General features: G+C 39.6%; 1 protein-coding gene across 5 annotated transcripts in view; it reads right to left on the reverse strand.

Annotated features, from left to right (window-relative positions):
- Positions 1-23,142, reverse strand: part of LOC140275074 (uncharacterized) — a 57,767-nt gene extending 34,625 nt beyond the window's left edge. For all 5 annotated transcript variants that reach the window (XM_072370463.1, XM_072370462.1, XM_072370464.1 and 2 more), the window contains exon 1: positions 22,898-23,142. In XM_072370463.1, coding sequence (XP_072226564.1) covers positions 22,898-22,925 — 28 coding nt within the window. In that variant the 5' untranslated portion in view covers positions 22,926-23,142. The remainder of the gene's footprint in view (positions 1-22,897) is intronic.
- Positions 23,143-27,041: the final 3,899 nt, after the last annotated feature.

Consider the following 27,041-nt stretch of genomic DNA (forward strand, 5'->3'; position numbering starts at 1 on the left):
AAGTTGTTGAATATCACTCTAAAAGTAATGCTGAGCTCTGCATGCTCATCATTAGAATATTTCATTATCAAAAACTTAACAATCCTCATTTAACCCATTACCTCTCGTTCATCTCCTCCTTGTTGAAAGATTGATAGAAGTAGATGTACCAGCTGAAATCAACACTGTAGAATGGACTCACTCATCAGTCTACCTTGCACTAAGAGTGAATATATCATATGTATTGTATTCTCAACAAATGGCTCAACATCTACATCAATGCTGTCTGCATTGATTGCATGCTCTCTCCCAGGTCCCACCCCCACTGAAGGAAGCATTGCCAATCGAAAGTGCCTAAAAATACCTCAGGCTTCACTCTGTCTGCAGTGGAGGCCGAAGCTTTTCTATGCATATAGGTGCCAACAAACCATTCAGGGCAAAGGCTGCAGGTGGTGGGAGGAGGGAGGTTTTTACCTTAGTGCAGTGATGGTAGAAACAGTTTGTAAATGTTGTTCTAACTTTCAAAGGACTTGAAATTAAAGCTCTGTATCAAAATCACTTCCATCAGTCAGTTTATCAAAACTCACAAGTATTTAGAGTTTTGTTTGAAGTGTTTAAATTGTTTCTGAAAGCTTAGAATATCCTTAATCTATTAACAGTGTCCTTAAATGTCTTCAATATCTGACCATTTTAGAATTTTGACTTGATGTTACAAAATGATGGAAGAAAATACAACATTTTAGCAAGTTCCAAGATCCTTTTCTGTGTCTACCCCTTCTCCTGTTCACCAACTATTAAAAATACAGGCCTCTCTGCCCAAAAAAACCTTTAAAAAAGGTAGTCCGATTTAGCAGGGAATCAGAACCTTATTCACTGATAGATCTTACACACTGCAGCACCTTCCTTATACTTGTAACTTGTAAACTTATATAAAATACATCAGGTCAGTGCAGAAATGTAGTTTATAATGTTCAGGAATCTGAGTGGAGGTAGTTCACCAGACTCAGTAATCCAGTCCAGCTTCTTGATGATTATCGTGTGCCTCTGCAGCTTCATTCAGTTTCTCACTATAAGGTCATTTGTCTCTTTATTTTCCCTTCTCCGTCAGATTAGACTATTTTGACCAACATTTTAGCCATTTTAAACCAAAGCTAAGCAGTCAACATCAATGTCTGGCGTGAATAAAAGGACAGCCTTATTCGCAAGTTGGCACTCCCATCCCAACAGCGTGGATTACCTTAACATCCGCCACAGAAATTACACCCAATTCGAGTTCAGGGCAGGACCCAAATACGGCTCTTTAAGGTTTCTTTTTGCATTATAGACTGTACACTGTTGGTGGGATCAGGTGTTTAGCCTCACACATGCTGCGGTGACACAGACAAACACAACTTCACTGTGTGATCTTTTATAACATTAAACTGATTTAGCAAAAACGTCAATCAAAAAAAGACTTCCAGCATGATCATAGCAATGAGTGACTTTTCGTTCTTAAGGGTTTGAATATATTTTGGAAGTGATCATAACAATTGAGTACTACGGAGCTCGGCTCCAGTTAGAAAAGGAAAAAGGTTGCTATATAAATGCATACTAATAATATATTAATAAATATGCTCATGTAATCATTAGTCATGGACACAATATGCAATCTGTGCAAAAATGAGATATCTGTTATTTATGTTGTTTGTCTGTCGGACTTTTAAACCACTTCATAGAACAAAGGGGCGTGTCAGTGTGACTGCACAGCTGCAGAGTTTTTTATGCCCACAGGTGATGATCCTCTCTGACCAACTGCCGATCGGCAGAGGTTGGAAGTCACCCCATAGTATCGACTCAGCCACAGAAGTATCAGTTGAAATCTGTTATGTGGTACTACCTGCGATGGAAAATTAAAAGAAAGCCCCAAACAAGAACTTTAATGTCTCATCATGGTTCTACAAACAAAGATCTATGCAGCGGATGAAAACAGAGCAGAGAACAGAATAAGTACAGAGCAGGAAAAAGGAGCAATGTCCAGCATAAAAGAGAGAAACAAAGAACAAAATCAAATCTGAAGATTATTACACCTGCTAACAGTTATTTTATTCCTGTTCTCTGTACATGTGGACAATATTCACACCTTATCAACACAACAAGATTTCAGTGCCATTCACAGCATCCATCATGCCTGCTGCTTGCCTGAATGAGGACGAAGCACTTACAAACCTCTGCTGGTCCACTTGATGGATGGTTTAGTTCGAGGAGTTCTCTGACCTGCTTTTGACTTCATGTTGCTTTCAGAAATTGGTGGGCATGGACTACAAAACATGGGGCACGGATATGCCATCTTTGCACACATTTTCAAACCAACTATATATGTGCACAGATCCTTTTCTTCTAATCCACTAATCTTAGGTGACAGCTGCAGCGCGTTGTTTTTATGCTCACTCTGAAAAGATGTTGGACACTTGCAATCGCAAACTCACACAGTCTAACAATGTCTCTCTCAGCTAAGCAGCTGATTCCATCAGCATTGAGGGAATGCTACCTGCAGTGAAACGTGAGGTAGAAAAGAAGAGAATTGAGTTTAATCAAGTTTAGCTGATGCACAACCCTGAGTCACCCAACAAAGTGCTGCATTTGCCAATTTAAAGCATGCATAACAATCAAATCATTGGAGAATACAAAGGAGTTACATCCAAACATATTATTATGTGTCTTGGCAGGCAGGCAGGCAAACCTTTGGGATCTTTCTGCACAGCATGGGGTTACAAAGCTGTTAGGACGGATTTGAGTGCACCACCATCAAAGATGGAATGGCTTACAGGGAGTTATTTCAATGTCTACACCACAGTAGAGATGGGCTCTTACTGTTTGTAACAATGTGCTCAAATTTTTATCATAGTGTTACTATTATGAAGTTGTTCACCGACGAGCACACTAAAACTCACTGAAATGATGCTTATTGGAGTCCAAAGGCATTAGTGATGAATTACATGGGACTGAAAAGCAATGAAAAACCAGGATATGAACAGTTTTAACTCCATGAGGAAGAAATTATCCAGTAGCTCAGTGTATTTAGATCATTAGACTATGTTCTCTATACAGATTAAGGGTAATATAGGGAAGCAGATGATGTACAAATAAGTAGTTTATATAACAAGAAAGAAATCACAGATGACTGCAGGATATGATCAAATCAAATTCTCTTTCATTTTGGGCAGAAAATCATCATTGCTGATACTTATTTATACAGAAATACGGACACTTTCTGAAACACATTTTTAGTTGTGAGAAAGTACTTCAGCTGGAGGACAACATTTCTACCTCAGCAAGGAGTTGAGCTGACTTATTCAACTTTGTTAGCCTTGCTCTCTGTGTCTCTTCCTCCCTCTCAGTGTTAATGAAAGGCATGCAGTGTTAGTCATGACTGCTTTCTGTGAGCACATTTGAGACGCAACCCAGGGGATCCTGGAAGCCATTTACTTCACACAACACATCCACGCGCTTGAAGGTGCATATAAACACACACATACATTGGTGAGTCATCCAGACATACACCTCTGGACCTCTGGAGTTGATGGAGCTCCCTGATGGAGCCACAGGAGAGAAAGGAACAGGTGAGTCAGACAAAAAGGGAAGCTCTCAAAAAACCAGAGGAAGTATTTAAGTGGGAACGCAGGAAAGGATTGAAACTGAGTGACTGATGGAAAATCTGACTTGTTTAGGGCAGAATTTATGTGGAGGAGGAACCAATAAGGACTGCTGGGATAAATCAAAAACTCCTTTAGATGTGACAAGCAGGTAGAGGGGAAGAGGAGAAAAAAGTGGCCCAAGTAAGAGCAATGGTGAGGTAGGATTTTTAGAAAACTTGCACTTTGAAAAATGTCTCCAAAATGAAAAATCTGTCACTAAACAGTGAAGAAGCAAGGTTTCATACACTTACTGTCTCTATGGACGTCTTTAGCTACAAACAATGTAGCTAAGGGCTAACCCCGAGAACCAACGTAGTTTTACACCTCTGCCTCTCCCTGTGTCTTCTGCAGCCTTGATCCTGAGATCATCTTCTCCCATTACATTTTGATCTGTGCCAGTGGTGTTCATGTAACCACTTGTTCTTCTGTAATCGTATGTTTATTTACAGTGGGATTGTTTTCTGAATCTCTCACTGCCATCAGGCATATTGTTGCAATGCATATTCACATATTAAGCCTTGTTGAAACAAGGTGAGACTCTTAAGTCTTTTACGGTGACCGTATTCATACAGGTTTGTTCAAAATATTAGAATATTTAGTTCAGTCTGTCTGTTCGGACTTTAAACTAAAACATAAGTGTCGTTTAGGCCAGTCAAGGGGACGAATAAGGTTCTGTTAGGCTAAGCTCCAGGATCATAAATCTAAATTCAGATGAAACATTCAGATTTTAGCAAATGTGGTGATCGAGTCAAATATACCCAACAGACACCACAAGAAAGTCAGAGCATCACCAACCCAGGAACAGAATCCACGAATTTGTTAGGAAACACAAAAATCTGAATCCCTTTATCGTTGAACATGTTTTTCTTGGGTCTGAGCCCTAACTACTATTCGATGGACATTTACCCAGTATTTGCTGCTGTACCTGGAGAATATGCAGCCTGTGTCAGCTATTAGTGTCAATTAATCCGCTTCAGATAACCTTTTAACCTTCAAGACTCAATCTGTGCATTGTTTTCTAGCATCTGTAAAGTTCTCAAAAGATAAAAAAGCTTTCTTCATTCTACTCCATAAAGGTTTTCATAAAAAAAAAAAAAATCAGCTTTACTGTTATTGAAACTTTATTATCTGTAGTCTGTGTTATTTAGATCACTCACACCACTATGGATGCTAATGATGTGGAAATGATGTGGCAATTTATGTAATTAATCACTGAAAACATATTCCTGAAAAAGTCATTAATACAATTTATTATGAAACAGCATAACTATTAGTGTAGATTGTAAGCCTTAACTGGCTCACCAGGATTAATCAATATCGTTCATGGCAGCAAATAGTTATTGATATTGCAGCCGAAGCACATAATTCCTAAAGTTTAGTAATTAACAACAAAATGGTAGTAAGGTCTAGAACCACAATACCCACTCAAACTGTCTTCAGTTTTGACAGCCATCTGGTGACCCACAATGATGACATTAACCAGTGAACTGAAGGGAAGAAACTGTCAACAGTCTGGCAACACTCACCCACATTTGTATTATTAGTTCAGCTGTTTCCGATGCTACGACATATAATATGTTTCATAAGTCTCCCTCACTGTCATGTAGCTTCTCCACACCAAATGGACAGAAGATGCTTTAACACTAATATGAAACATTTGCATGATATTTGCCTTGCTAATAGTTTGAAATATCCACAAGAAAGAACAATCAGTTGCTTTTTACTCAGTTTTTAACCAAACAGAGAATAGTGGGCTTTTAGGGTCCTTAAAGAGACAAAAGTTTTTGTTTTCTTTTGTTTAATCAAAGCATGTAAATCTATTCTTGTAGAAATCCATAATGAATAGACAAATAAATAAAACTATAAACTAGCCTTCAGTAAATAAGTAAAATATTGTCACTTTAACATGCAGCTAAACTTTTTAATGAAGCACTGTGGTGGCATTTCATCACCACGCAGCAGCAATATTTACCAATCAGCAAAAGTCTAATGATGATTTCTGCTATTCATGTGCTGTTTGTATACTAAATGTATAATTGTACCTATAAAAATGTCAGAAAACTGTGCAGACTGCCCACTTTTTACGTTGTATGTAAAATATTACACACAAAACTAAAACATCGCAATTATCACTGATCATCAAAAGATTTTGATATAAATTTTCTGTTGATTTATTTATAATCATACTATACCGATTTAATCAAAGCAAAATGGATAGTTAAAGTAAAGTGCGGTGATGGATTCTTCTCTAAAATAAGTGTTGGATCAGTTTCTATAATTGTTTAACTGCTGCTAATTTTTGCTCATGCATTGTACAAGAGCTTGTTAATTAATCTGAGTCAGAGTGTGATTATGAATTACAGGCTGCAGTGTAATGTTCGCTTGTTAGACATGCAGCTCGGAGCTTCTGATGTTTTGTACAGTGTGTGTGAGCCTGTTAACCTTTGGTGAAAAGGTCACTCGTGTTTGTGGACAATTCCAAACACTGCAGTGGAGTTGCACAAAAACAAAAGACCGGCAGATATAAATGGGAAGGCTGCCTCCTGCGTGACCTAAGATGTTGTTTCAGGGCATAAGTTGCTGCACTGAAAAATCCACAAAGCTGCTGTTTTTGCTCTCTTTAAAAGGCCATACTTGTTACTAACTGTCTTTTTTGTGTAAGGTTTTAGACAATTTTGTTAAAATTATCAATAATTGTCAGTTAAATCGCACATTTAAATTGACACGAATAAAAAACAGAAGGAAAATCAAATTGTAAAAAGATGAGTCAAGGACTAAAGAAAACTAAACTTTATAGTTAAAAACAGACCTGTGGCCAAACTTCACTTCAAAGACACCTTAAAAGCAGACCCGTTTACATGTTAGTTATCATTCTAAACATAGAAAACATATTTTAGATCGAAATGCTATTTTTCCTACAAAACTGTTGCTGCTTTAGTTTCCTCTGCCTGTTCTTCTGAAGTCTCAGGATTATCATTGGTGCAGGTGTTACTGCTGCTTGGCAACAAATCTGAATGTCTCACATTTTCATAAATGAATAAAACTTTTACGTTTTCCACTCTGGACGGCAGGACTTGTTGATTAACTTGTGTCTTAATTACTATGACTCAGAGATCTGAAGAAAACATCCATCCCAAGTTCTAAGATGAAATCTTAAAATTTTGAATTATTTGTGATGAAGTCCAAAAAAAAAATGACTGATGTGAAACACAAAGAAGTGAATCACAACATTTCAGAAACAGCAACACGAGAAAATATTTTTATTGTTGTGATCTAATCAGCTAAGTGGTCACAGTTGTCCAACTTCATTAGCTTTTCTGTGGAAGCAATCACCAACTCATCCTAAGAGCCTAGATAAGGGCAACTTCTGTTTCTTGATATTTTTGAACGCCCTAAAGAGGGCTGCTGGTACCTTTATGCATAATTGTTATGCTTCTGCCTCTGAAATATTGTTACTCCTTATCACAGCTTTCCAGTGGCCATGATGAAGTCCACCACTGGTAGCTGTTTTTGAGTCCTTTTTGGTTTTTGGTAAGGGCCCTATCTGATAAGTTTTTTTCCCTCAGTGGCTCTGAATGTCCATGTGTATCATATCTTTATGTTGTTGTCTGATGGATTGAGATGTTCCCAGAGAAGCATTAGCTCTCAGCTTTGGAGTTTGGAGTTTCTGCTTTTGGTGTTCCTTACTCTTTTTCTTACTCAGTTTCCGGCAGGTCAGATCCATCTTGTGAATAAGTGCGTCAATAGTAAAATGGACCTGTCTTATTATTTTGCTATTAGTCTCTTTGTGACCTTTCATAATAGAGCTGAGCCCAAACCGTTAGGGATGACTCTGTGTTGTCTGTATCTTAAACTAAAACGAGAATAAAGTCTAGTTTAATAAAGTCTGATAAGTCTAGCTGCCCTTGCTCAAGCTTTTAGGAATCTACACCAACAATTACCAACTTGGGACAGTTTGTGCAACAGACTAAATTAAAGGGTGCAGAGGGAAAAAAACATGAATGAGTAAAAATGATCATGGAGGAGGGGTAAAAGTGCCATCTTACTTCAACTATTCCCTTAGGACAATTAAAGCTTCACCACAAGAACACAGGTGGGAGTGGGAAGGGAAAGGTAAGGGATTACTGTAATGAACAGGGAATTAATGAGTGGAGGATGAGGATGTTTGGAAAAGAGGAGGAATTGACAGCTTAGGCAATATTTTAGAGTATGCAGGGGGGTTGGGCAGAGAGAGAAGAAAATGTTACAACATGCTACACGTGAACGCAAACACATGCACCTGCACATTTACCCTGATGCACACACATACACACAAGAGAGTGTCTGATGAAGGGCAGGACTGCAGGACGCAGCAACAATAGGTGCTGACAGCTCTCTCTGACAGACCCTCGCCTGTCAGCTGCCATCGCTCTGGGAACTTAGTGTGTATTCCTGTGTATGTGTTTCATTGTATGTGAAGTGACACAAAGCCTGTGACATTGATCCAAAGGGAAGTCTTGAGTCTGACTCACCTCTGCTTCAGTAGCGGACGATCTGAGCCGACACCAAATCCTAAGGGAGACCTTCTCACTACAGCTTGTTGGGATAATATCTCCATCCATCCATACATTTCTTTGTCTGAGTGTGTGTGTGTGTTTGGTATTCTTAAACAACATCCTAGACCACACCAAATCCCGTCGAAACTCAGTAGGTTTCTGTTTAGGCAGCAATGGATATAAGATTTTCTCAAACTTTTTGACAATGTTTTTGTTATTTTTAACTGAACTGCAACATGGTCAGACTCAGAGTGGACTCCTGCATCCTGTATAGATTTGTAAAATGGATACATCCCATCTGAGGTTGGCGCTCCTGTCACTTTCAAAGTCTTTGTGTGGATCACTTTGGTCAGTGTGTGTGTTAATAAAAGAAAAAGAGAGCTGTGCCCATTCTTGCCATCCTCCGCGCAGCACACTGAGCAGAAGCTAGTCCGTCCACACAGTTATTAAGTTACTTAGCTGCCAGTTGGAGTTGGTGCTAAAACTGTCAGCACCTACTTCAGTCATTTGATGCAGGACTGTATGCAGATTGCACACAAGACTTTTTGTAGAAGAGGTGATTAAGTATGCTCCTGTTCCAACTTGTCTGAAATATGTTGCAGCATTAAATTCAAAATAAGACCCTATTTTTCTGATTCCTCAGCTTTATTTTTTTTATATATTTTCTGTACCATTTTCAGTTAAATATAGGGTTTACATTCCTGATATGTAACTTCTTAAGATGCATTTCATCCACCAGTTTAAGACTGCATTGTTCATTTGCTTCAAAATTATTTTCTTGCTTTTATATTGGTCATATGGTCAAGGTGGGCACATACACTGTTTTCATCATAATCCACCAGCCAATACTCTAAATGGAGAGTAGACTCTGCCTACTCGCCTTGCAGCAGGGTTAAAGGCATATTATACTCAAGGTATTGGTCGTTGTTCCAGTGACGTTGAGATGCTATAACAATTTATACCAGCGCTGAAGAACAGTAGGTGAAAATGACATAAAACCACAGGAATAGCACAAGAGGGAGAGGGAAGAATGCCATTCACATTCATTTTAAGTAGATGTTATTGTAACGATTTGCAAAAGTTGTACTTTCTTTAGGTTTGATCGATCATGTAGATACCTGTGGAAATGAAACAGCTTGCATGTACACTAATCCCTTCAGTTCTTCTTTTCTATTAAAAAGAAAAAAGAATCTGAAGGCGCATGACCAGCTGAAACGAAACCAAAACACCTAAAACACCAGGGACCAGTTGCACAAAACTGTGTGTAAAACCCTGAAATGTGCATATGTATATAAAAACACTCATCAGTGAAGCAGAAAAAAAGAAAAACAGGTTTGTTTGACAACAGTTCACACATCGGATCAGGACTACAGCAGAGGACCAATAGTTCCTGCTGATGATGAACTCATCGCCTGTGCAGTTTACAGCCTGTGTAGAGATGATCAGGAGGGAGGCACAGATGTCCAAATGGATCATTGTATGTTTTCTGAAACAGCTCTGTGGAAGCCTGTGAGACAATCTAGTAGCAGGAAATTAAGAATGATCTCTAAATACTCGTTTCCTTTAAAGGCTCATTACAGAGGTCTTCCAGAGCCATTACGCATGGCTGCAGTTATTTATAGCACCTGCAATTACTGTAAATGAGACTATGTTTCAGAGTCTAAAAAACTGATGATGAGAAATAAAATCAGAAGAAATATCATACTGAAGAAGCTCTGTGATATTGCCTGTTTTGTTTTATGGTAAATTATGAGGCCTCCTATTCAGTTTTCACTTCATATCAGGGTTACCTTGCTGTAAAAACACATGTAAAAAAGAAGTGTCATCCGTTGTATCAACATATTAAAGTAATCAAATCAAAGGGGTGGTAGCTTGTTAAAAACTTGTTAAAAAGCAACACATGAAGATTGTTGTGCAACACTCTGCAGTTTTAAGGCTCATATCTGCATAACATTCTTTTTTCCACATCCCAACAGTTTCCAAATGGTATTAAGGATTTTAACTCTCATTTTAAATGTCAGCATTTCAGGTATTAAGATTTGTGCTTCTAGTTTGTGGATCTTGTAATAAAGTACAGCACAGCTGTTCCCGGCTGGTTTAATAGCCCTAGAAAATGCTTTACTTTAAACTGAACGATGTGTGGAAGTGTCCATTTATTCATGCATATCTTTTTTTTAAACAAAATGTTGGCTTAAGAGAATCTGAATTTCTATCACCAAATTAAAGTTTTGTCTTTACTTTGGGATGTGTCTTTATCATTTACAGTTGTCTTAGTGTGAGTACCTACACTGACTAATTTAAAAGTCCTGAGTTGATATTTCAACCATCTGTTCTCTGAGGCAAACCATAATTCTGCTTCTTATACTCCCCAAAAACAGTAAAGCTCTATCCAGGCGAGCAGCTTAAGAAGACTCAGTGTCTGCACTGATGGCTGCACAATGTGTACTGGGGCGAAGTCTTTGCTGAGTTCAGTCTCAAGATTGTCCCTTAAGCTAAATATCAGCCACAATTTGCTTTATTTTTGTGAATAAAATAAGTATTAGCAGACTTAATTGTTGGGACTCCTAACTTTATGACAGCAATTTGGTGATGTCTTCTCTACTTTCAATTCCTTGAGTTCAAAACCAGGTCTATAATGATCATTTCTAAGTTTGATGTGGAAAAAAACTAGCCAGCACAAAGCAGGCTCATTTATACCTTTAGGATGACTTGAAAACGAAACAGGTCTTATCACACTATATCAGTACTGAACCTTAGTGATTCTAGAGCAAATCCCACCCGTCAGGCTTTAACGTGTGATGAAGAGGCTGAAACCAGAAGAGTGCAGGCTATTTTAAACACATTGTAGCTTTTTAATTAACCGGATCTAACGAGTGCTTTCCAGATTTTTGGAGAAAAATGGTAGGATTAGTTCATGGCAGAATTGTGAAACGTCAAAAACACTGTGTGTCCTTCAAGTTCCTCGAGCCAGAGATGCTTATGGCCACCTGTCAATCAAATTATTGACAACTTGCCTCACTACAGATATCCATCACCCTCTGGCTTGATAGGCAGATAACACAATCCATCCCCAAATATGTGCATTCATGGGTGCGTTTGTGTTTGTTCACAAACACATCCTTCAGTTTGTCATTCAGCAGAGGAAGCTCAGTCAATATTTTAGTGGGGGGGTGGATGAGGGCTTTCCTGTGAAAGCTGATACCATACTTGAAGGATTAGGACAGAAACAGCTGTTTAACAGCTTCTTCTTTGGATAAGAACAGAGAGTATTGGAGTTTGGTGCAAAAGATATGCAAATGTTCACCTGCTGTTTCTATGCCAATATTACAACCGGTTAATCATCATATTGTAGTGTCACCTATGTGCAGAATGCCAAAAGGACACTCAGGAATTAAATGAAAAATGTTATGTTGAAGCAATGGTGCATGTCAGACTCTCTGGTTTACTTGACAGTCAGTGAACTGTCAGTTCTTGTATTCACCATTTTAGATGTGGGAGAAATGGATAGATTAAAAGACACGAGTGACTTTGACGTGCAATGGCCACATGGTTCAGAAACAGAAACACTTCCAGGGTAAAGTAATCAGATGTTTTAAAAAAAGAAAGCCTGGGCCAGTTAATCACAGGGATAACATGCATGTCTTAAGATTTTGGGAGGGAACTGGAGCACCTGGGTGAGAGAAAAGTGGGGACTATTCCAGGTTCACACATTTTAGTTTTGATTGCGTATGTGTAATTTTGTAAACTGGCTGAAAATCATAGAATAATGTGTTACTTTTTATCTTCAGAGTTCCTTAAAGTTCCTCATTTAGTATTCCACACTTTACCATAGCCTCACTAATCATCCATCCATTTTCTATACCCACACAAAACGGGGGGAAACAGCTGGGAATTGAACCTGGAACCCTCTTGCTGTGAGGTGATGGTGCTAACCACCACACCACTGTGCAGCCCGTTCACTAGTCATGGTATGTTTAATTGCAGGTTGTCTTATTTACAGAGTATATACTTAATATTTTAGGGAACTGTGTTTTAAAATTTACTAATCATCATTTCATGAGATAAGAGTGCTGAAATTCTAAAGAAAATGTTGATATTAGGGGCAATATGCGCTTCTTTGATGATGGATGGATGGATGGATGGATGGATGGATGGATGGATATATATATATATATATATATGATATATATATATCACAGGCTGTGTGTTGCTTCACACACAGGCAGTGGGGGTGGAATCAGCTTTGATGTAGTTTATTTTTTCATTGATTGTGTGAAAATGTATAAACTGTGCAACTAAATGTTCTATTACATCACTTCATCACTTATTTTCTTTAGAAAATATTATCCCTCTTTACTATCTGTGTTTACACACAGTTAAAACAAGGACATCTGGTCAACCCCCTGTGGGCTGCTCATAGTAAGCAGCTATAAGTACCTGACAGTGGTCCCACGGGAGAAACCGTGAACATGTACCCGGGTGTTGAAGGATGCATTTACATCCAGACCCCCACTCTCCCAAAGTATTGTAGCCGCAAAACACAAAAGGTCCTTGTCGCGCCAAACCTGCATTTGTTGTTTCTGGGTTACTGTGGTAACGTGGTGCAACATGGAAGAGTGGGAAAAATAAAATAAAAAGTTCATGATCCATTTTTATTTACGAGAGACTTATTAAAAACTGATTAAAACATATGAATATTAAATATAAATAGAGTCCATGCTTCAGCAGGTCAGAGCAGTTTTGATACCGCATGATGGACCAACATAAACAATGACAGTGGTCGAGATTTTTTTCCTCATCCGTTTCATTTCAATTAGGTCATGTCGATGAGCATGTTGCAAGCAGTTGAATTTATTCAAAAGATAAGGCTGGGAATATTGTACAATTTTTCATTGACTGTCAAAGACAAACAAGACTAAATGTCCTTGTCAGAGTTAATAAGTGATAAACAGACCAGACAGTATGACCACAGGAGGCAGTTTGTGCTATCAAAGTATGTGGAGAGCCAATAGATAAGCTTTAGAGCTTGTCTTGATGGTTGCTTTTATGAAAGGACAATGTGTGCTGGGACAGACTCCAGCCCCTCTGTGACCTTGGAGAGGGTAAGTGGGTTGTGACAATTAATTAAGAAATGTCCAAGGACAGTTTTGGTTGCTGAAATTTGCAAAAGAGCTCAAACTGAGACCTCTTTTACACGTGTGACATCTCTGTCTGTTCGTATCGACTCTCCATCACACGTCTGCTGTGAGTTAAAAGTGCTAACATAATTTAACCACTCTCTTTTTTTATCAGTAAGACACACAGATGAGAGGAAACACATGTAGTGTGCAGTTTACTTACACAACCCTATGGTTCACATCAAGCTATCATCTTGGTTGTCATTTATAAATTGTAAAATTGCTCAGGGCAGCTTTTCTTATCTGTCCATGTTACTTCTGGAATTCATCTGGCAGCATCAGGCTTCTAAGTTGAGAATCTGAAGCTATAGCTACAGCGCCACTGCAACAAAAAATTTAGAGGGGAAAACGGGAAACGAGAGACTCAGAAAAAGACATGCCTGAAGAAGGCGTCACCTTCGTTTTCCATTACTGGCCTAAATCAATATGGCTAAAAATAAAACCAGCAGGACTCTGATCCTGTTGAATTCGCAGATGACCGCACAGGCCGAGTGTCACATCAGATGCGACTAGAATCATCCAACCTGCCTTTATTTACGTGGAAATCAAGCAGCTGTCTGCCAAAATGTGAGTGTATTTTTTACTCCCAGTCAGAGCGTGTCTCTCTGTCGCTGTCTGCTGCCAACTGAAAGCCATAAGCCAAAACAACACTGCACTTACAGACTGATGGATCGCATTACATCTCAAATAGCAAAAAACAGTGTCTCTATAATGCACAGACATCGATATCTATATTCCAGAAATCCTGCTGAAGACACCTGAACTTTGAATTTTAATACAGTAGTTCTTATATTTACGTGTTATTTAATGTTCGGCTGCTAAACTCAGCAACACTGGCTGCTCATGGAGCCATTTGATGCTGCATTGTGAACGAGTTGAAGCAGTAAAGTCTTATTAGTGGAAAAGCTTTAGGCCTGAAACGTGAACAAAATAATAAGTGACTATAACTGTGTTGTTGTTGTTTTTTCAAAGCTCTCCTTAAATTCAAAAAGTAGAATCCTCTAAATAAAAGACGTCCTCAACTCAAGTAAAGGAAACTAATTAATCTTTTAGAATTAAAAGGTATGACTGACTCGCAGCGTAATCATGGGTTCTTTCACACAAAACACCAGAGATTTTCTGCAGACTGTGCAGTGAATTTCATCTAGACTTTCTCTGTCCAGATCACACAAATACGTCACATCGAGCAGTTCACTGCCGGTGCACACCAGCAATATTCGGGAGTGGCACAAAGGATGGAAAAGATGCAAAAAGCATGTTGAGGAAATCACGGTTTAGTTTACTGAATATGGACAACGGTAGTTGAGGCTTCCTGTCTTTTTGTAGCGAGATGTAATACAATGTGTATTTGGACGAATCCTCAATCATTTTTCACCGTCTTGGACAGTGAATGTGAGGAAATGAAAAATACCACCTTAATGATAAATTGATGAGTCATATTGATCTTCTCCAAGCATGTGGCAGCTGTTGAAAATCTAGCATAACTCTTTGGGTACTTACCATTAACGCTTCTGGGTCTCACATTCCTTTATGATTTCACCCCCAATTCACATTATTCAAGTCTTCCTTGACAGACATGACATCTATTTCAGTCCAACTGGCAAAATATAAAATAGTGTTCTGACACTTTGCTGTGTTCTACATTTTGCTGAGGGGAACAAACTCATCTATTGCTAAGCCAGAAAAAGGACACTTTTCTTTGTTACATTATAAGCATCTAAGTCTGTTTTAATGCAAGCTATATTCCTTAAGTTTTTCTAACAGTAACCAAGACGTTTTTCATGGATAAACCTAAGCATGTACTTTGTCATTTCCAAACCTTAAAAAACTAAGAGAATTATTTAAAACAAAAATATAGTTTTATGAAGTAAGTCTTCATAATACTGTGTTGGAAACCACAGAACCAAGTGTTTTGTTTGTTAACTAAACTTTGTTTTTCATTTTCTTAACTTGAAAAAAGTACACAATTCCTGAGCTGCTAAATGCTCCGGTGTTCACCAGCTAGCAGCTGCCTCTTTATCTTTCCTGAGGACAGAAATACTGTATTTTTGCTGGAATGCTGTGAGTACTAAGGCCAAAAATGTACCGATATTTTCCTTTTAACTTGATGCTGACTTAGGCAGTGGGCTCCATTGTTGGCTTAAATGTTCACATTACCAGATAATTACACTAGGGGGCACACCAACAAACTCAGACTTTACAGAACTTCCGGATTTGCAGGATGTGATGAACATTGAGACAGTAAATGAGGTTAGTATTTAGTTGATATTAAGGTCATGGCAGAAAAAGTAATGTTAAAACATGAATGTTGGATATTTGGTTACATTTTCTCTGAAACTGCCTCCAGCAGTCACCTCCATACTGCATCTTTTGTATTCATAGGCTTAATTTCCGTGGATGTGATAAAGTTACAAATAAAGTGTGATACTTGATTTAAACATGGAAGTGTGTATAGAAGGTAAAATCCTTGAGTTATAAGAAAGATATAGCATCCTCTCATTAATCTTGTATTTTTTTACGCTGCACATGTGATGAAATAACGGTTCAGAGCTGTAAGTAGTAATTATGAGTAGAATTACCTTAAGCAACAAATAATTCTAGGAGTCATCCATAAAATCTAATCAGTCATCACTTAATAGAATAAATACAGAGAACATTCAACACAGGCAAAGATCATATACCCCACAAAGCCCTGTCTGAGAAACCTTTTATTAGACTCCAGGTGACAACCAGTCCAACTGTGTTTTACTTTAGCTTAGCTTTTCAACAATGTCTTTATGGGCGTCACAATCTCTTTTTAATGACACAAAAAGATCTTTTGATGTTGAATAGAATCCTAAAAGCAAGAGAACAGCAACGCTAAGGAGGATGTGCATCCTCAAACAACCTCCATGCTGCTCTGCCCATTGTCAGCCATTGGCTTGGATTTGAAGGAAGATCTGCTGGAAGCTGTTCTTGTCAAAAGGGCTCATATGCAGTAATTTCTGAGGACAGCATGCGTTGGATAGAGTATAAAACAAAAAGAAAATAACATCTTCAGAGTCTTCTTGAAGAATGGTGACGAAGGCAACCATGGTCAAAATTATGCTAAGATATTGATCATTTGACAGTTCTGAGAAGCAGACTTTTTGCCACAAAGGACAAGACAAATAATTGCCTTCCACAGACTTCTTTACAACTCAAAACACAAACTATGCATCTATTTTGCCTCACAGGTGTCATGTAAAGGATTTTATGAGCACAAAATTTGATGGCCTCGTTTCCTGTCATGTGCTTCCAGGTAAGTTTTTGCTTCCTGACCTAGTTTCTCACTGGATTTAGTTGAAATCTTCACCTTCTGTTTGTTTCTAATTACCTTCCTCCGTATGTCTACAGCCCTCTTCGTTTGTTTTTGGCCAAATCATTGTCTTCCCTCTTGTCACGATCGATGGGAAAGGTAGGACCCAGATGCAGCTCTTTCGATTTCAAAACAAGGTTTATTTCTCAAAACAAAAGACAGGGAGCAAAGGCAAAAATAAAGCGCGGCAGAGCCGGATTCAAAAGGACTATGACATGAAAACAGAACTATGACAAAACAAGACTATGACTATGAATAACATGAGGCATGAAACCGGACTTATCTTTAGTGCAACAAAGCATGGAGGGATAGTGAGGATTCTGCCGTGACTGAAAGTAAACCAGGAAGCTAAATACTGTGAGGGGAGTGGTCAGTGACATGAGGTGCAGCTGTGAACAATTAACCAGGTGACTAGAGTGAACTGAACGTGACAGGGGAAAAACATGACTAGAACAAAACCTGAAAACATGATTAACCTAAACTATGACCTGACAAACTGAGCAGACTGTGACACCTCTCATGTAGATTCAGCCTTGTTTTCCTTTCCGATTGTTTAATTGTTTTGGATTGTTGGCTTATGGATTTAATCCTCGTGAAGTTCCTGCCCTGCAGCACCTGTAGTTTTATCCTGTTAGTAAGTTATTAAATTCATTTTTTGTTTTTCATCTGGCTGCTTTTTGTGTTTCTGCTTTTGGGTCCTCTTCACTACACATTTTACCAACCTCACTGGTTAGTTAACCCCTTAATATCGCAAAGTAAATTTATAACTCTTCTGGAACCATTTGGAGTAGAAGTCTTTATGGATGTAAGACTTGTTGTGGACTAACTATTTTACTGGAGTACATTAACTGGGCCCTTGCCAACGTAACAAGACCATTTTTGCTGGATTTGTATCTGTTCTTGGAATACTGTGAGGCTTCATAGATGAGTTGCATAATTTTTTGTAGTTGCGACTGGTTTGTTAACTGTGTTTACTGTGTCTACAGCTATGATTGTATCCTGAAATCGAATCTCAAGAATTTTAGCTTACGACGGTGTATAACGTGTATAGGTACATAGAAAGGGGAGCTGAGGAAAACCCCAGATTTGTCGTGAAATATGCAATGTCCCGCCAGTGGAACATTAAGGGGTTAAAAGTAAGTAAATTACTCACTGACATTCAAGTCACAACACAACGTAGTGCAATACTTTCTATCTAGATGTTTTTGATATATGTGTATGTATCAGGTTAAAACTTTACAGGTTTTGTTGCAAAATTCTGCTAAATCCCAATGCTGCCCAGGATTCCTTTAATCAAGTACTTTCAATCCAGTAAACCAGTATTACAATTATCTGTATAAAACGGATCAATTTAGACTGTTAGACACACCTACGCACTTCAGATTTTGTCTTAAATCTGTCAGAAGGATCTCCCAAGCAGTGGACGTGACAGGTGACAGCTTAGAGAGGTTCAGTGCATCAGACAGACGATGCCTCCATCCTCCTCACTTTGATCTTTTCTATTAGTGCCTGTTACTGCAGAAGGCGTCGCCTTTCTAACCCCGATTGCAAAGTGTGGAGACAGAGTTGCAACTCTGCCTGACAGCCTTTCTGTGTTCAAGTCCTGCTGTCTGAGTGATGACTGCTAGACATCAGCCCTACTGTAACTGGAGGATAATCGGGTGCAATAACAGGTGGTGATGCTTTGATTAAATGGCACTCTGTGGGAAATACAGCTCAAGGAAACAATAGAGTACTGAAATACCATACCACCATGATACAGCAGCAAGGCTGATGTAATGGGAAGAACCAGAATAGGAAATACTATAATGGAACACAGTTATTTGTGCTTCTCTAATACATTTGGTTCTTTTTCTGCAGATCGCCAGACACCTCTAGAAAATCAAAATTGAGAGAAGCACAAAGAGAATCAGCTGTTGACAAATATTTATTGTAACATTTCCCTCCCTCTGTCTCTCATTGACCTCCCTTTTTTACCCCGTATTTATTTTTAGCAGCAGCCTCTCTCACTCGGGCCTAATATAAGAATAGATGTTCCTCACAAGAAACACAGCAGGAAGTATTCTGCAAGCAATGAGTTGGAGGGAGGGGGTGGCTGTCCTGTCACTCTGACCAATTTAAAGAGCTCCGTCATGCAGTTTGCTCAACCCTTCAGTCTGATTTATTGAGGTATTTTGCTTGTTCTAATTCAATATTGTTCTAATGGTTGGGATTTGCATTTCTTTTTAATGTTTGCAGCACACCCCTCACATTTAAGGAACTTGTGAATTTTATGAATTTTTGTGAAAATAATGTGAAAAAATAAAAAATGTGAAATAATTCACGAATGCATTGAAAAATCGATCTGATGTGAAATGTTACTATCTTGTAAGTGGCCACTTGGATTCCTACTAGATTCTGCTAATATGATCTAAGATCACAACTTAGTCTGTCCAAAAAAGTTAGAAATGATAGATTTTAAGCGTGTTTGGCTATTTAAATTTCCAGACTTTTTACCTTCCAAACGTAAAAAGCATCAGATATTTAATGAGTTTGTAAAAAAGAAAATCATAAAAAAGAATTACATAGGATTTTTAAAAAGTGTGCAGATAACCTGACGTGATTATTATTTCAGTGTTAACACCCTCAAATTGGACAGGACTGTTGGTCTGGATAGCAGTGTTATCTAAAACTCAGAATTTAGGCTTTGTTTGTTTGTTAAAACAACTTAAAACCAGCCTTGGTTTATGATCAATGCCGTGTAGACGTCTGTCCTACAGTCAGAAGCTCTTCTGTATCCATGATTCCTTCGCCTAACCAGGAGGAATCACATCACATTTAATCATGATGCATCTCGATATTCTTTCTGTTATTGCATGCAGGATCCATACATTTACCAGATAAAATCACATACAGAGGTTATCAGTCTCTCATTGTGATCATTTATCAGCTGCTAATAAAGCAACCTGTAACAGTTTTTTAAAAAAAATCCTATTTGTTGACAGCTTTTCCAGTCTCGCGTTGTCATGTGAACTTAACTGCAGCAGTTTCTCCACTCTGGATTTTAGACATACATGCATGAGATTATATTCTAGAAATTCTAAAGCTAGAAATACTACAGAGCAGCATCTGTGAAAGTCACATTGTTTTCTTTGCCGCACCTTGATAAGGGCAGATGTAGCTCCCTGATTACCAATTTTGTGTTAATATCATTCCAACCTATAGTGCTATATTTAGATGTATCCACAGTATCAAAAGCAACACAAGTCAGCAGAAGTGTGCAAATCTGCAGGGCAAACGTGCATGGACTCATGAATTTCTTACAAAGTAGCTGGCAAGAGAAACCTCTAAAGAAGTGAATGTTGCGTACATTTGTAGCCCCCCACAACATGTCTGGAAATTTTCAGAACAGCAGTGCATGTATGAGAGCGGCTTAGTGAGTCGTGTTGCACATAAAGTGGACAGATATCCTTAAAGTCAGGGAGAGACCATGACTTAGTCTTCTTCTGTAGTTTATCTCTATGTCATTTGCTCAATCACCATTGCTCCCTGTGCCCCAACCACCAATGTGCTATTTGTTTTTCTGCAATGCAAGAAAGGATCTGTTATCTGCAGAGTCAAGCTTCTAACTGGAGAGAGTCTGTAGTTTAGCTACAGTCTGACGACATGATGCACAGTTTTCCTCTGTAAACACCTTATTGGTCTCCTCTGAGTGTTGTCAGCGACAGGTTTTACTGTGAAGCCACACCCTCCAATATGTAAGACTGTGTGTGTCCAGCACATAGCTCATATGATGTGCTTTGATGTACCTCTGACACGGGAAATAACAAGGAGGGGGATGGAAGGCTGAGGGGCACCCAAAGGGGATGAAATTCAAACAAAAATCAACAAAGAGGACACACCCACTTATGAGACAAAGAATAAAGATACATGATATTTTTTAATCTTCACACCTCAAGCTTCTGAGAGACACGTATCACCGTCCATCCCCCAGACTCATCGCTGTCCTTCCAGCAGCCAAGCCAATGACAGCAGCTCAATGACAACCAAAGGTCAAAGCTCCCCTCCTTTTTTTATTGAAATCTTCCTGCAGCCTGTATTTGTTTTCATAAAGCAGCTGATGATGCTTTGATGGTGCATTAACAAAGGGAGTGAGGGGTGATTGTCCCCTGCTACAATGTGTGAGTCTGCATTTATGAGCATGTGAAAGCAGGACACACCAGCTGCATGCTACACTTAATGGGAACTGACTGACACACACTTTCACAGGGGTGGCCATACTTTCTTGGAACAGCAGTTTGAAAGGAGTCTCTTAGATCTTCATTGTTGTGAGGAGGCCTTTGTGGGACAGTTAAAACCTCTACAGAAGTATTAAATCTTTTACTTCTGTCTTTGTGGGCATCAGACCGTGGGAGTGAAAAAATGTTGTGTTCTTCTTAAAAGGTTTTTAGAGATTTGAGGTTTGATTTCTGAGCTGAAGTTACACTCTTGACTCAAAGGAAACTGACAGGTAAATCAGTTTAATATTTGTGGATAGAGCATCTCAACAGGGTCCTTTTCAACTCCATCCATCCATCCATTTTCTATACCCGCTTAATCCGTTGGTCGGGTCACGGGGGGACTGGAGTCTATCCCAGTGGTCATCGGGCGAGAGGTGACCTAATCATTTTGGCTCTTTTTCTAAAGATGTGCTACAGATGTTTTTCCATTTTTCCTGAAGACTGCCAGTTCAGTGGGGGTTCAAAGGGCTTCTCTCAAAGATCTGCCTCCTTTGCAACATAAACATTTGAAAAAAGACATCTGTGAAACGGCAGATAGGATGCAAATCCTAATCACTGAAGGTCCATTTTTGCAAAACCTCTCCAGAGCCTTCAAAAGTGAGTTATAAGCAAACTCATATGCTAGAAGATGTGTTTGTGCATAAGGCAAGTGTTTTTTGTTGCTAGTGAGTGAGTGGACCATTTTTTTGCCCCCTTTTTAGTTCACCTTCAAACGTTCATGAGTTTGGCCACTAGAGAGACAATCACAAAAGGATTGCACTACTTCCAGCACAGATACCGGACTGAAATGCCAGCCAGACTTAAGATCTTAGCTGTCATTGCTCTGTTTAAAGACTTTCAACAAGTAATAAGCAGCAGTGAGCCAAGTCAGCTCCCAACCTGGTCATCTGTGAGGAATTGAAGACAAAATATTAGAGCCCGCCCACACATACACTGCATCAGTTAAATCACCAGAAACAAGCCAATAACTCACTCCCTCTGAGACTAATGTAAGAGCCTCTGTCACTGCAGGGTAAAACTATGATTTCCATGCTTTCTCAACAAAAATTAAATGGGCTGTGAGGTAACACCTAGACCTGAGGTAAAATAGGGTTAATACACGAGGTCAATGGTCCAACCAAGAACAACCTGGTCGGGAATTGTGTGTCTTGGTGTAGAGGGCACCATTGACTTTGCGGAATTGACCTACATGTGCAGAGCGTTCAGCCTCACACCTGAGTTTACTGAGCCAGGTTCTGAGTCATACTGCACGAGTCAATCTCCGGGCCCCCTGTTCATAACCCTGTGTATCAACTGTGTGTGTGTGTGTGTGTGAGAAACCCAGTGTGCACAGCCTGCATCCTCAATATATTACGTCGCCGTATGACGCACAGTAGAGACAAGAGGAGAAAAGGACTGGGAGAAAGAATGGAGGGGAAAGAATGGGGTGAGAGGGGGCGGAAGAAGAGAAGAGAAGAAGGAGACGGGAAAGGGAGGCGGAGAGGAAATTTTCTCAGACGCCCAGCATGCAATGACCTTAGTTTCGTGTCAAGGCGGAGGTCTCTCTCCTTACTGTCTCCTTGACTCACACGTACTCATTGCCCGCGTGCCAAGTGTCATCCATGTGGAGACGAAAACGTCAAGCCACATCTTATTCCGCTCACATCCCTGCTGTCCAGTCTGTCCCGCCTCTCCCCTCAAACACTCAACCCAAACACACACACACATTAAGGTGCTACAGTAATCCCTACAGTAAACTATAAAGGCGCAGCACCCCCAAAAAAGACATCTCACATGCACGAAAAGACCTTCCTTTAAAGCGCTGCAACTCCTCTCAAAAGTATTCGAGGAATATTATCATTTTCTCTTCTTCACAACACATTGCTCTGTCTTTTCACTCTCTCCACACATCCATCCATCCTTCCACATGGCAGAATATAAAGCGGTGTGTCCTTACTGATTGTCCGGGATCCTATGCAGCCCATGTTGTCTTACAGAGGCTCGTACAGCTCGGGGAAAATAAAATCCATTCATCCAGCGGGTATTTCTCCCCGGATCTCTTTCTCTGCGCTTTCCCCTCTCCTCCTCTTCTTCTCCTCCACTCTGTCTCCCTCACTGTCCTCCTCTCCTCCGTATGTGAGACACAGAGAGGGTGCGTGTGCGTGTCAACCGTGTCGCTTCCTCTCTCTCTGCCTCCGTACCGTCGTCACACACTCCGGTTTCCCGTCTCTCCGTGGCACGTACACATTTGTACAAACATATGGGCTGCGCACGAGAGCGTTGTGTGACAAGATAACATAGTCACTGTGATGCAATCACATAAATGCTGAAATGTTCAGATTTTCATAAAGGTCGAGTTTAGATTTTATGCTCCAAAACTAGTGCAACAGCTCCACCAGTGTAAGCTGAGAAAGACCCCAGTGACCCTGACCCTGGGTGTCTTGGATATCCAGAGAGCATTATGGCCTCAGGTAAACAGGTCCTTAAAATAGGATAAATAATGAGTATTTTACACCACTTACATTTCAAAGCAAACATGAAATGAAAATAGAGCATAAAATGCAAAAACAGAGTTTGTATGATTCTGATGAGCTGAATAAGGTGAGCTTGTAGAGAGATTTCATCACTTCATAAAACCTGTTGCCACTGATTTCCAGTCCGGTTCTTGTTTGCAAGCCCGTATTAATGTACGGGCTTACCGGGGCTCTAGCCCGCGTAGGGGGCCCAACGCAAGGCTTGACAATTTTTTTTTTAAAGAGGTGGAAAAAAAATCATGCACATTGCTCTGACTGCTGTCTGTGTACAGTTGTGAGCGAGAGAGAGGGGGGGGGGGGGGATTAATGTTTTGAATAAATTTAAGCCACTATGATTGGTTAATGATTATGGCTGTCAACTTCTGATGTGCCAGTTCAATGAATGAGTTGGGGTCTTTCAACTCTGCCGAAGTGGAAATTGTGAGTAAAGGAAAAAGACAAATGTAGGGAAAGAACCCAGAAAGTGGAGCTCAAAAACGAAAAAAATACACAGGCTGTGCGTAATAGTCTACGTGGATGTTTTTAATTTTTTTACATTTATGCTCCCTGTGTGACTGTTCAGACCATTCTGTGTATTAGAGGGCTGCATTGGGATTGGGTCCCGCCCGCTCCCGCGGGACCCAACTCAAATCTCGCGGGAGCGGGCGGTATAAACTTTGCTGCGGACGGGAGCGGGCGGCAAAAAAAGCATTGCGGGATGTATCCTCGAGACAGGATAAATTATGTGGAAAGGAAGCTCAAAGAAGGTCTTTACAGCACAAAGACAAAGCAAGGCGAGTTTGACAGTTGGAAAAGTTTCTCAATTGTCCATGAATCTCTTTATAAATAGCCTATAAAATGACGTGTTTTCTCCTGCGGGACGGGAGAAGACACAAAATCAATGCATTTCTATTATTGTGCGGGCATAAATTCTCAAAGTTTTGCGGCTGCGGGCCGGAGTGTAACACTAATGGCGGTAATGGTCAGAAATTCAGCGGGAGCGGGATGAAGAAAACAGTCCTGCGCAGGGCTCTACTGTGTATTTTAAAAGAACTTAACAAAGCGCTTAAATGAGTATGTTAATTCTGTATAGAGATATGTAGAGCTATGTAAAGTTCTTTGACATTAAAAGTATGTTTTGTTACAGTCAAAGTTATACTACAGTGATTCTTGAAGCATTATTTTATGTATTATTATTATTATGTATTCCCGGTGGCGGTGGCTTGGAGGGCCTTGAGAAAGTGGTTAGCCCCGGGCCCCATGGTGCTTTAATGCGGGCCTGGTCATTTGGCATGCCTCAGCCTCTTCTTACTGTTTCCCTTCCTTACGAATGGCTTCTTGACAGCCACCCTTCCATGAAGACCATTTCTGCTGAGGCTTCGGTCCAGATGCATCTCTCTGGTCCTGTGTCAGGTCTTTGCTGGATTTTTTTTTCTTAAGAACATGTTTGCCTCTTTTCCTTTTGTCCTTGACTTTTTAAATCTCACACTTTCAATCACACCTAGCTGTGATTTGCCACATTTTCATATTATAGCTAATTGGGAGTCACCTTGTTGGTACGTAAAGACAAGGTTAGCATTGGTTCTTTGCTAAGTTTTCTGTTATGTATGGACACAGCACTGGATCAATCAGTGAGTTAGGTGCCTTTTTCATTTTTAAATGATTCATCAGTCGGTGTGCAGAGGCTAAAAAAAGCTAATTCTCTCAATGTATGGACTGAAAATGAATGAAAAAGCAGCCAATGGTCAAAGAAAAACCTTGAAAATTCTGGAGAACTTACTCGAAACAACTTTAACAGAAAAGCCAAAGTTTGACTTCTTAGAAGCAAAAAATAAAGAACTGAGGGGTGGCTCAAGACTTTTTCTTTTTTTTACAGTTCAGTATTTTCATAGTTCAGTAGGTTCTTATGAGCAAGTATCAGAATGGGAAGCCCATGACCCTTTTGTTGCAAATTCACATTCTATCCCACTGAAATCCCAAGCCAGTGTTCAAGAGAATTCACAGGAAAACATTTTCTATTGTTCTGAACCTGAGTTGCGACAATATGTGGGAATATTGGTATTGCACTATTGTGTGTTTCACAGCGACATGGCTGCCAGAACATATTCTACACTCAAAAGCATCTTTACTTGCCTTTACAGGCTGTACAGGCTGACAGAGACTGCGGACAGGGAAGACAAGAAATCAACACTGAAACCCAAGGTCCTGCTCCATTTGGCCGTTTTCTCCCAGTCTTTTCATCTGGAAGTTGCTTAGTATGATGCATTGCCTTGCTAAAGGGCTTTTCCACTGATGGTAAGGAGGGAGAGGAAATCACAGCTTCCCCAACACAGATGGAACATTTTGGTTTAGTGGCTGAATGGATGTTATGCATGAGTCTTTCAAATTATTATATTATCACTGCAGTGTGTTTTTAGCCTTATTTATACCTACGCTTTCACAAAAGGCCATGAGTGGGTTAATGTGAACAGGATGTACACTGAAGGCTACGGTGTCATAAACAGCAGTTATGTTGACATGTCAAAGCAGAAATGACACCAAGAATAATGGCTTTGTTCCATTAAATAAGGTAAGTCTAGGGTTTGTTATCAATGGAACATCCTTTTAGTAGTTCGACCTGTGTTTTTGACACTGCAAGTCAAAATGTATGCTGTCAGAAGGTCTAAGAGCTGGCTTCATTTTGTGCACTACAGTCCAGCAACCTTGACTGTTTGTTGTCAAGGCAACCTGCATGGGTGTCGAGCTGAATAGCCTTCTGTCTAAGCCCGGGATAGTCAACAAAGGCAAGCATAAACTGGTCCAAACAAGCCTTGTAGTTGCAGACCTTCTCAGTAAAAGCGATCAGTCTAGTTCAATCTGATCATAGCTTCTCATTTGCCCCCACATCAAGGACTATTACTGAATATTCATCCAGGAATCTTACTTTAATTGGTGACTGAATTACTGTTTGTGTGTGTGGCTCTCTGGTCATGCTATGTGTTTTAGCCACATTGCTTCAATATTGTTGAGGTCCAGGCTCTGGGGAGGATTCATCCCTCCATAAGACCTGTCGCCACTGATTTTCAGTCCACTTCTTGTGTCATTTGGCATAGCTCAGCCTTTTCTCCCTGTTTCCCTTCCTTAAGAATGGCTTTTTTGACAGCTGCACTTCCATGGAGACTATTTCTGGTGAGGCTTCGACCAACAGTAGATGGATCAACTGAAGGTCCAGATGCATCTCTTTCAGCTAATAGCTCTTTGAGAATCACCTTGTTGGAGCAAAAATACTGTTTTGAATTTGTCAAACCGTGTTCTCTTTGGTAAATTACATAGATGCAACTAAAAAAAAATGAGAACAAATTTTGTGTTTGTAACCGATGCTAGTAACAAAGCATCCAAATATACAATTTATTCTTTGCTATGTCGTATGTTATGTGTGGACAAAAAATGGATTAATTCTTTGACTTAAATGTGTTCTTCGCTTATATGATTTATAGGTCAGTGTTAAGTTTCTTAACAAACAAATAAAAAAACATTCTTGTGAAAATGGTCAGGTACAAGAACTGGACTGAAAAAAAGAAAAAGAAAGCAGCCAATGTCCATGTAATA

This window comes from Leuresthes tenuis, unplaced genomic scaffold, assembly GCF_036924035.1.
Source record: "Leuresthes tenuis unplaced genomic scaffold, fLeuTen1.0.hap1 SCAF_18, whole genome shotgun sequence".
NCBI lineage: Eukaryota > Metazoa > Chordata > Actinopteri > Atheriniformes > Atherinopsidae > Leuresthes > Leuresthes tenuis.